An 11,880-nucleotide genomic window follows, 5' to 3' on the forward strand; every position below is an offset into this window, starting at 1 on the left:
AGTAAACTAATAAAATAATATCTAAAAAACTTTTATATTAATAAAAATAATTTTAAAAGACATAAAAGACAAATTTACTCCCAGAAAGAATTAAGTTCTACAAAAATAACGTACCAACATTGACTAATGTTGCTTCCGTTTATAGAAAACACTAAATTGATTAACGAAATTAAAAGGCTAAATTGGCATCAAAACATAATTATGTGGCATTAGTAATTATTTTATAAAATAAAAAAAATCATCAACTCAAACCTTTGAAAGCCTTATTAATTTTAGTATTGTTAGTATAAATTTTGACCTATGAAAAAATTTGACTACGATTCAAGAAGTTTAGAATGAAATCAACGGCTCAAATATTTAGACGTAGAAAATTTTATCTTCGATTACCAAAAGAATGATAGTCAAGGTTAAAAGCTTGGTGATTCGAGACGAGTCGAGAATTGAGGTCGAAATCACGTACAACACGTGGTTAAATGTGAACACAATGCAAGAATGTAGAGTTTAGAGACCAAGACTAGGGTTGAAAGTAAGTCAAGCCAGCTCCTGAACCAGCTCGAACTCGACTCGTTAATTAATAGCTCGATAAACTAAACTCGTGAGCTGGTGATCAGCCAAGCTTGGGCCTGGAATTGAGCTCATAAATTAAATGATCCGAGCTTGAACTTGGATAAGCTGAGCTCATTAGCTCGTGAGCTGGCTCGATTATATATATATATATATATATATATATATATATATATATATAAAGTACTAATTTGGTCTCCTACGTTTAGGGTGAATTCTTTGTATTAGTCCCCATCGTTTGAAGTGTTCTATTTAAATCCAAAAAAGTTTTGATTTGCATCAATCAGGTCCTACCGTTAAGTGGGTGTGAAATTCTTAACTTCGTGTCCGACGTGGCAAGGGAGAGGGAACAGAGGTTAATAGACATGTAATCCTTCCCGCCTTTGGACAGAACACATGCTTACCCTGACTCTTCTTCTTCTTCTTGTGAAGCACAAAACAAAAATCAACAAACCCTATCGATCGTCACTCAAGGGTTGCGATTCGCAGCTAGAGAGGTGATATTGTCCTTCAGTAACGTTAAAGGTCCACAGCAACAGTTAGTTTGAAACCCTTGCTTTCCGGAAGAAGATCGTATCAGGTATTCCGTTATCAAATCTCCTCAACCCATTTAGTTTTCATCTTAATGCATGTTGATATGTAATGATGCATGTTGATATGTGATTGTTTTGTTTTATAGTTTCATATTCGTTTCTTGTTTTATTTTGGAAGTTTTTATTTTGCCTTAGTGATTGCTTTTATGCATTTCTGTTATTGTTGATCAATGTGATAATTTTATGAACTCTATTATGTTTGTCTAACAGATTGTTCGGAGAATGAGTTATTTTAGTGTCAAGATACACCATGGGGGAAGTTTGGGTTTGATGGTGAACCTTTACACTATGTGGGGATGAGACTTCGATAGTGGACTACTGTGATGAAGATAGGTGGAGTAGGTTCAAGGCCATGGAGATAGTGGTTGAACAAGGATATGTGGCAGAGAACATCGCTGTAATATGGTATAAGTCTCTGAAAGATGAAACAGATGTAGGACTGAGGATGCTTTACACAGACAAGGATGCAATGGACATGGCCAGAATTGGAATGAGGGACAACATGGTGGAGCTTTTTGTTGTTCACAAAAATGGTGCTACTACTAGGAAAGGCTGCACCATTGAGGAAGTTGAAGACATAGATGGTGGTGAGGCTACTGCACCCACTGTAGAGACTGTTGGGCCTGGTCCAATTGTACTGCACAAGGCCCAATCATTTGCTCAGGCCAAGGTGGGTAAGAAGCCCAAGGTGGTGACAAAAGCCCATAATGATATATTGGAGGATGATGATGAAGAGAGGTCAGAGAGGTCAGATTTTTCAGGTGATGATGAATCTGAGGATGATGACTACCAGCCAAAAAATGATGATGAGGGAGACAGTGATGAACAGTGGAGTGAAAACAGCTTTGGAAATAGTGATATGGAGGTTGCATTTGATGACAGCGATGATGATTGGAATGGTGATGGGAGTTTGTATGATGTTGAAGTCACAACTACAAAAGATTCCCAAAAGATGAAACAGAGTGTTCCAACTGAGAGAGTACAAGGAGAATTTAGTGGCAGTGTTAATAAGGGAAAGGAGCAAGTGGTGGCTGCTGGACTAAGGGATGAAGATGATAGGTATGAGAGTGAGGAGTTGTAGGATGTCCATGTAAGTGATGATGAAGGGATCCCTTGTTGAGGAAGTACCCGTTGTATAAGAGTTTGAAGAATATGAAGGAGTATAAATGGGAGGTTGGGACAATGTACATAGATAGGAATGCTTTTAAGGAATGTGTAACTAGTTATGCTGTGCACAGTGGTAGAGAAATATGGTTCTCAAAGTGTGATAGTCATAAGTGCAAAGCTGTTTGCAAAGAAGGTTGCAAGTGGTTTGCTTATTACCATAAGATGAAGAGAGAGTATACATGCCAATTGACCAGCTGTTACAAAAAACACACATGCAATAAGGCAACCAAGATTGGTATCATGAGTTCTCAATGGCTGAGTAAGGCTTTTATGAAGAAGATCTGTGAGAACCCTAAAATCAAGTTGAGAACTTTGATAAAGAAGGCTCATAGCAAGTGGAATGTTGATCTCACAAAGACCAAAGCTGCCAGAGTGAAGCAGCAAGCCTTGGATGAGATTAATGGTACTTATGGAGAGCAATATAGGAGGATTCATGACTATGCTGTCGAGTTACTGAGGTCAAATCCAGGTTCCACTGTTCAGATACAAGTGGAGAGACCTCCTGAATTTCAATTAAAGACACCAATTCCTGGTAAGGACATGAGACCACAATTTGAGAGGATCTATATCTGCTTGGATGCTTGCAAACGGAGTTTCATGGTGTGCAGACCCATGATCAGCCTTGATGGATGCTTCATCAAGACTCCATATGGGGGTCAACTTCTAACAGCCATTGGATGGGACTCCAACGATCAGATTTTGCCAATTGCCTATGCTGTTGTTGAAGCAGAGACAAAAGACTCGTGGAGATGGTTTTTGTTGAATCTGTGTGACGATTTGGGAGTTGATAAGATCAGATGGTGTACATTCATGAGCGACCAACAAAAGGTAACTCTCAATCTAAGCAGTACTCACCTAAACTTGTCTAATTAATTCTGTCTTTAATTTATGTTGTGCTGTTATTGACTGGTGCTGTTTTTAAATTCTGCTTCTAAGCGTTGATCCCTACCTTTGATGAGTTGCTGACTGGCATAGATTACAGGTTCTGTGTCAGGCACTTATATAGCAATTTCAGAAAAAGGTTCCTAGGTGTTCAGCTAAAAATGATGATGTGGAAGGCTGCAAAGGCAACATATGTCCAGGAGGGGGGAGAGAAGGATGAAGGAGATTCAGCTGGTTGATCAAGGAGCTTATAATCATCTCATGGAGATCCTTGCCAAGTATTGGAGCAAGTCCAGGTTTAATTATTTTCCTAGAGTTGATACACTTGTAAACAACATGTGTGAGTATTTTAACTCTGTTATTGTAGAGGCTAGAGAGAAACCCATTGTGTCTATGTTAGAAGATATTAGGATTTATCTAATGAATAGGTTGGCTGACAACAGACAAAGTATAGTTACATATGCTGGAGAATTTTTGCCAAAAATAAACAAAAAATTGAAAGAGAGTTTGATAAGGATGGGGAGTGGTTGGCCATATGTGCGGGTAGGGACAAGTATGAGGTGTCTAGCAGTCAGGGTAATAGAGACAAATTTGTTGTGGACTTAAACTTACATGAATCGTTTCAACTAACAGGTTACCCTTGTGAGCATGCCATGAGTTGCATTAGGAAAATGTATTTGGATGTTAAGAACTATGTGAACAAGTGCTATAGGAAAGAGACCTACGTGGACTGCTATAAACATGTAATCTACCCAGTGAATGGACCAAATCTCTGGGCCCAGACTGAGAATGATGATGTGTTGCCACCAGTGTTTAGGAAACCAATAGGGCACCCAAAACTGAGCAGGAACAAGACTGGTGATGAGCCACGCAACAATGGACCACTGGCTAAATTATCCAGGGCTGGACAACAACAAAAATGTTCTTATTGTTTTGCACTTGGTCATAACAAAAGAACCTGCCCTAGAAAACGTAAGGTGGAGGCCTCAGTAAAAAGGTAAAGTTGTTGTTGTCAATTTGACCACAATTCCTTATATGTGATTGTTTTTACTATCTGATGAACCCAATTTTTTGAACCCAATCCCCTGATGTCACTGTTTGTTGTTACTATTTATAGCATAATGCAGCTCCACAATCCAAGAAAGGTGATGGCACAACTAGGACTCCAAACCCCAGCAAGATCCCAGCCAAGACAACAACAAAACCAGCAACAAAACTTCAGCCAAAGAGAAAGAGCAATACACAAGTTGGAGGGAGCCAAGAGTCACAAACATCCTCCAAGAGAGCTAGATGCAGCAGCAGCACCAGTCAACCCCAGCCATCGACAGCAACAGTCACTAGCCCATCAAGGAGGACCCTGAAGTTCATGGAAAAAACACCACCTAAGGCCTGGAAAGCATTGGGATGAAGAACATAGTAGATTTTAGTGTTTACCTTCTGTTCTGTAATGAAAGTGGCAATGACCAAGGGCTGATGTCCCTGTGATACTTTAGACAGCCTACTTTAAGACTACTAGTTTCATGTTGATCTCTTTTGTGTTGTTATCTTTTCATGGTTATATTTAAGGCTTGTTTGGATATTGTAATGGTTAAGAGAAGCTACTTTAAGACTTCTCCATTATCTAATGATTTAAATGAATTTTTAGGTGAATTGGCAAATTAAGCCTTCTATTTATTGGTAGATCAAACTGAATTAAACTTTTTACAGGGCCAAATAATTTATGTCAAAATACAGGAACTCATAGCTTTTTATTTCACTCAAAAAATTGATAATGTTTACAGCAAATGCCTTTACACATACAACTTCCAAAAAGTTTCAACTAACACATCACTGTTATCACCCTAACTGTATGTCAATTTTTTCAATCCCCTAAATACTTGACATTCCCTCCAAACTAGGGACAACAACAGCAAAGCAAACAAACATAACTGCTAACCCCTAAACCTCAATTAAGTCGATCATATAGCAGCAGCCCAACCGTTGTCCATCCAAGAATTCCAACAGCTAGTGCCAATGCAAATTTCCTTTCAGCTTTCTGTGGTTCTTGTTTCAACGAACTTGCTTTGTTCTTCAGTCTTTGAATTTGTGGATCTTGCCCTTCAAACTCTGCCCAAGCAAAATAATCGCATCCTTCTCCTATCTGTTCTCAACCAAACCAAAACGAAAACACCAAACAATTCAGATCCTCTAAACACTAACACCCAACACTGTTTTGAAAGTAAGAGACAGAAAAGAGGAGACTCACCTGATAGTTGACGCAGCCCTAGAATCTTCTTTATGGGTTCTTCGCTGTAGATGATGTCTGCAATACTGGTCTCTCTCCACAGAAGCACGTCCTCCTTCTCCCACGACTCTTGGTGCTGCTACGCGAACCTTGGGAAGACGACTGAGGAGCCATTCTCAACAGACGAAGAACATCAATTTTGGGGATTAGGGTTTACTTATCAGACTGGATTTCCTTTCTCTTTTTTTTTTCTATGCTTCCAACTGTTAACTGTAGCCACTCTAGCCAGTTTCCACGTCGGACACGACGTTAAGAATTTCATACCCACTTAACGGCAGGACCTGATTGATGCAAATCAAAACTCTTTTGGATTTAAATAGAACACTTTAAACGTTGGGGACTAAAACAGAATTCATCCCAAACGTAGGGGACCAGATTAGTACTTTACCCTATATATATATGCATTTAATCTATACTTTTAATATTATATATATATATATATATATATATGATCTTTGATTATTTTAAATTTTAAATTTATTTTTTATATATAATTTTGATATAGGATATATATAAAAAATTTATAATTTATTGATAGATAAACAATATATAAAATTGATCTTTTTAAATATTTTTTAAAATATATAAATTATAATTTATTGATATAGAATTATAGATTATATTCCTATTATTTGAGCCAGCTCGTGAGCTTTCGGTGAGCCAAATTTAAGTTTAAGAAATAGGCTCGATTGTTAAAGAGTCGAGACATGAGCCAAGTTCAATTTTTGTGAGTCGAGCTTGAGTTTGGTCTAACTCGACTCAACTCGACTCACTTCCAGCCCTAACCAAGACAAGACAAAATGTGGGTAGTTTACTATAAAAAATTTTAAGGGTCAAAGTAAGGTCGTGGTCCGAAGAAAATGAAAAACTAAATTGTGGTTAAAATTCTTCAAGGGTGAGTCCATTTTTAAGGTTTATAAATAGAAGTTTAAAATGATAGAAGAGATTTCAATCAAAAACACTAGATTATCACACCAAAATTTTGTCAAAATTTCTATCTCCACGATACACAGAAGATCATAAAGTGCAAGTACGCATGAGTAATTGAGTATTAGACGCCCATTTTTATTTCATTGTCCTTTGTTTTTTTTTTTTTCATTTTTTTCTTTCTTTTAAATATTTTATTGTTATTGTGATTTCTTTAATTTTAAATTTATTATTTTATTTATTTAAAATTTTCATTTATTTCGTATATTCTCTTTTTTTTTATTTGTTACGATTTGTCACTAATAATTTACCGCAGTTTGCTTTGACATTAATACTAAGTAATTCTCCTATCGAATTCATTCCTTTTTAAAAAAGTCAAACTGAAATCTTGATAAATGCTTGATTCTACCTCTGTGGAAGTTACCAAAAATAAAGTGAAACGGTACCATTCTCGCACTTACTCTCTCTGTTCAGTCTTAGTGTCTCACAACTACCAGCTCCTACCACACCCGCCACAGCCACCACTTCCTCTTCCTACTCAGCATATTCATATGTCAGCATCTCCAGTCTCTATTATGGCCATGAATATGGAAGCTCGTTAGCGCCTGATCAACAATTTGGTCTGGAGCATTTTCCATTGACGTCGGCATCTCAACCGTCGGGACTACCCAGGAAGGAAGGCAACCTTCCTCTGCCAGAGAAGGCTTCAACAAATAAAGGGTCCACTGGAGGCGACGATTCCACCGCTGCACCAGAGTGGCGAACCAGGAAGCTCGTTTGGAAGGGGAAGAAGCTATTATAGCTGGTGGTTACGTCTCGGAATTCGAGGACGGGATATCCGACATTGATGATTTGACGAGGATGGTATAAAAGCGGGTGATGTGCTGGACAAGAAAATCAAGGTGAAGAGCGCGATTTTGGAGAGGGACTTGAAGAAATTGGATAGTTTGGAACAGCAAAGTGGAAATAGGAGGGAGTTCTGCGTGATTTGGGGATGGGGTTGGTGATGGTGTGAAGTGCAGTGGTGAGACCCTGAGAAAAAGGAACTATGATGTGTGAGAGGAAAAAAGGCCTTTCTTATTTTTATCTCACTTTTAAAGAATATACAGCAAAACACCACACTTTATTTAAAAAAAACAGTATTCAAATTAATTATTACTTAATTAATTTTAAATAGAAAAAATCTAGAAGACCAGCAATTTTATTGAATTTTAAAATTTCATACTAATCTCACACCATTAAATTATTATTAATGGCTATTTGATAGCTAATAATCACAAAAATTACTGGTTTTCTTAACATTTCTCTTTTAAATATTAATAATTAAATTTTCAATTTAATAGTATAAAAATAAAATATTAATTAATATTATCTTTTTTACATTTCTGATTTTTAATAAAAGATTTCCTATTTTACACATTTACTAAAATTCAAAAGAAAAAAAAGGGTATAATGGTAACAATATAACATTCTAAGTGTAGTAGTAATCTTGATTCTTGACTTGGAGAGGGTGATGGTCGCAAATGATAACAGCAGTAATAATAATGCTGAAACTGAAAGCTATTGAGATCCTGCCTTCTTCATCTGCTTTTGCTGCTACCACTCAACATTGGAAACACCGTATTCGTATTCGTATTCGTATTCGTATACGTATAAGTCAAAGCCTCTTCTCCTCCCTTTCAATCCCGTCATCATTTTCTCTTCACCCTTCTTTCAAACACTTCCCCTCCGTAGCCATGGCTTCTCTCTCATCTACCTCGAATGACTCCTCGTCTTCTCCCTCTTCGTCATTTCACTCCGCGCTACGAATTCCTTTCGCTCTTGTCAATTCTTTTACATGTTTAAAGTTATATTGAAATTACTTCTATGTGATGGGTTTTTGGTAGGTTTGTTTGTTTCCTTTTCATTTGGATTCAATTTAAATATATTATAGTGTTAATAATTATGATTGAATAAAAAAATTGTTTTATGTACACTACAAAATCAAAAACTTTCAACCACAGAAGATTCACGCTCTTCTATATATTCTTTTTATAATCAAACACAATTCACAATTATAATCAATTATTTACTGCGACTGGAATAGCAGTGTTGGAGAATTTTGTAATTTTTCACTTTCAACTTGTAGAGTTTCTGCCTCTCTGATACAGTATAGTGTATCTAATGGAGGGTAGTGCTATAACTATAGGTATAGTGAAACCTGTAATAACCATATATGGAACTAGTGAGGAAGATTTAGATACTTATATTGAATGTAAATTGAATGCTCTCATTTTTTATTCATATATTTGATCCTAACTAGCAAATTGCATTGTTAAGTCTCCACCGTGAACATCCTCATATCATTAACTGTATTAGTCAAAACAAATATTTGTATTTAAGCTATAAAAAATCAATCTTAGTTATTTTCTTTGAGATATGTTATTTGTACTCATTTTTCCTTGAACATAGTACCGACACACACCCCTCCATGATTGTATGGGCTGTTGGACCTATCTCCTATGGATTGTATACTCCATCCAATGATGGAAGTGTGTGTGTTGTTGGCTTAGTGGACGAGGAAAAATAGATCCACAGACTTTTTTCATATTCTTTACTTTGTTGCACATGCAATTCTCTGTTCTAGTGCGCTTCTGTTTAAACTTAACATATAAAGTTTTAAGTTTGATTATTATGTGGTAGTTGGATGTGGATGTGGTTGGTGTTTACTTTTTGTTAGTCATTGTAGGTAGGATGTAACTAGTATTCCAGAGAAAATAGTCCGTAATAGATTGGCTTTTGACTTTGTCAATGATAAAGTTAAGCCAAAGTACTTTGTAATTTGAAACAAATAAGATCCCCCTTTTCTGCATAAGGCTCAAGTTGTTCACAATTAAAAGGATATATCTTGAACAGCAATAACTGAAGTTCTTGTATTCCTCTAAAAACCTCCTTAATATTCAAATTTGGAGTTTGCTTATATAGTTGAGTTCCACTACGATGTAGGGAGATGTTCAAAAGATTAAGTTCTGTCAGTGGTGTGGTGGTACAACAAAGCATGATATACCTGATGGAGAAGAAAGGTTGAGAGCTATATGTACAACTTGTGGGAAGATTGCTTATCAGAACCCAAAAATGGTAACTGCCTAAAAAAGGCAAAGGAGCTTTCGGTTAATTTAGTACTGTGCTTATGCAGAAATAAGAGATTCTTATAGTTTATTAGCAACTTTCTTCAACATGTGACTGGTTTACAATAACAGTGTGCTTAAGTTGAATGTCAGAAGTTTTGTCATGTGCATGATGGAAGTTATCCAATAATCTTGTTATTTGCAAAACGAATTTGGTTTATTCATTCTTTCATGTGTCATATGCTGAAAAAAATGAGTTTTGGCAGCAAATTCAAAACACTTAAAAAGGAATCAGACAATTGTACCTTAGTTTAGTTAGGGCTTCATTCTATTTATATTTTAAATTCCCTCCCTCTCTCATCTAATTATATCTCTTTAATTTAAGAAAGATTTTTTGCTGCTGTTGAAATTTTGACAAGGTGAGTTTGGAAGCAGTTGTATGTACAACTACATGTAGACTATCACAGCTTTGTGGATTGGCTAATCTTGTCCAAGTTGATTTAGAGTAGAATGGTTTACTTGGTTTTAGTTCTTTCCTGCTATTTTAAACTTATCATTGCATAAGATGATTTTCAGGAAGACATTCCGTAAATAAATTAAATGGTTCAATCTTCAAGTTGCCAAGCACTCATTGATCAAATTAACAGAATTATTTATAATTATATTAGCTTTAAAATTTTATTTATTTTGCTCATTTGATTTTGTAGGCCATGTGGATGTTAGTATGATAGTCTCTGTAATTCTGCATGGAACATGTTTTAAACTGATGTGCATATAATGAATCTCATCTTCTGAATTGGCTATGTTTGCAAACATGGTAGTTCCCATGCAAAAAACGGGGAGGTTTTGAAGCAAGATCATATTTTTTATTTGTATTCTCTGACTTTCTCTTGAAAATTATTATACTAGTTGTATGATATTTTTACTAGCATATAACTAACTGACCTCATTTGTTGATGTCATTCTATTGTTTCAGCAGTGCAGGTTATTTTTTTATTTTCTTGAGATGGGTTTTCTGAATATTTTTCCTGGAATATATAATCTGATAGTAATATGTTTGGCTTAGCCGCTTAGCACTTGAACATGACATGAGTTTAAATTGTCAAAGTAGGTAGTTGGTTGTCTTATTGAACATGATAACAAGGTCCTGCTTTGCAAGCGGAAGATTGAACCATCTTATGGCCTTTGGTAAGAGTGGACTTCTTATGAACTGCCTATTTTTATTGGTATAGGTTGCATACATGTTACATTACTTTACTCAAAATTTTTGCAAAGACGCTAAAAGTTTCTCGTTTTGATGAAAAATGTACCTTATCCTTGCTGAGCTATGGTAATTTCATGCATTGGTGTCAACAAGGACGCTTCCTGCTGGGTATTTGGAAATTGGAGAGTCGGCTATGGAAGGTGCTATTAGGGAAACAAGGGAAGAAGCCAATGCAGATGTGGAAGTGATTTCTCCTTTTGTGCAATTGGATATTCCTTTAATTGGCCAAGTGAGCTGGAAGCACTAATTTCTTTTAATTATTTTCCTTTTTTGTTATTATTTGTATGTCTAAGTTCATGTTTTTGGTCATGATTACGCATGTCTGAGGCAGACTTACATAATCTTCTTGGCAAAGCTGAAGAAGCCCCACTTTTCGCCAGGTCCAGAATCATCAGAATGCAAGCTTTTCTCGCTTGATGAAATACCTTTCAGTTCTTTATCTTTCTCGTCAATGGTGGTTACCTTAAATTTGGTATGATTCAGATATTTGAAATTATTTGCATAATCTCAGTTCGCTATCTTTTCTCGTGTTATATGATGTTTGTCGTGGCTGCAGTATGTTGAGGACATGAAGGCAGGAAGAAAGCCCAAATTCCATTATGGTACTATTAACAAAAGGTAATTTTTCATCCTATGTAAGTATCCGAAAGTTCATCTTAAGTCTTTTTCGGGGAAGAAAGTCTAAATAGAAGAATAATCATTTTCCAAAATAAGTACTATCCTTTCTTCCAACCTTAAAGTATCACCATGAATTTTCTTATGAAAGTCTAAATATATTGTCTGTGCAAAGCTTGCATAAGTTATTCATTATTTCTGCAACATGGCTACCGGATCCTTTATTATTGCTCAAGTTTGATTTTGTCCTATGATTATGTGTAGGCCGGGTACTAGTCCTTCCGATATTGATGCGTTTACACTGGAGGATCATATGCAGTCATGACTCATCGATGATGAGTCCTAAGAGACTGGTAAGTCCACTGTCCACTGCTTTATGACATTACATAAAAGATCATGCACAATGTGTACTTCTTCATGTTTATAAAGATAATGCAAATTGATCTTTTTCTTTTTCTTTATTATACCTTATAATGT

At 36.0% G+C, this 11,880-nt stretch overlaps 2 protein-coding genes across 3 annotated transcripts in view; both read left to right on the top strand.

Annotated features, from left to right (window-relative positions):
- On the top strand, positions 2,310–4,614 carry LOC110266761. The gene is made up of 4 exons (XM_021111767.1): positions 2,310–3,171; positions 3,261–3,440; positions 3,840–4,178; positions 4,334–4,614. The coding sequence occupies exons 1-4, from the start codon at positions 2,310–2,312 to the stop codon at positions 4,612–4,614; spliced, it is 1,662 nt and encodes a 553-aa protein (XP_020967426.1).
- The window catches only part of LOC107619422 (nudix hydrolase 23, chloroplastic), a 4,523-nt gene continuing 545 nt past the window's right edge, over positions 7,903–11,880 (top strand). The window contains exons 1-7 of one of the 2 annotated variants that reach the window (XM_016321707.2): positions 7,903–8,219; positions 9,403–9,534; positions 10,636–10,712; positions 10,882–11,017; positions 11,120–11,260; positions 11,345–11,406; positions 11,668–11,756. In XM_016321707.2, coding sequence (XP_016177193.1) covers positions 7,941–8,219; positions 9,403–9,534; positions 10,636–10,712; positions 10,882–11,017; positions 11,120–11,260; positions 11,345–11,406; positions 11,668–11,728 — 888 coding nt within the window. In that variant the 5' untranslated portion in view covers positions 7,903–7,940 and the 3' untranslated portion in view covers positions 11,729–11,756. Of the gene's footprint in view, positions 8,220–8,239; positions 8,300–9,402; positions 9,535–10,635; positions 10,713–10,881; positions 11,018–11,119; positions 11,261–11,344; positions 11,407–11,667; positions 11,757–11,880 lie in introns of those variants that run through there. The other variant, XM_016321708.2, reaches the window with a different exon arrangement.

This window comes from Arachis ipaensis, chromosome B09 (genome assembly GCF_000816755.2).
Source record: "Arachis ipaensis cultivar K30076 chromosome B09, Araip1.1, whole genome shotgun sequence".
In the NCBI taxonomy this organism is placed as follows: Eukaryota; Viridiplantae; Streptophyta; class Magnoliopsida; order Fabales; family Fabaceae; genus Arachis; species Arachis ipaensis.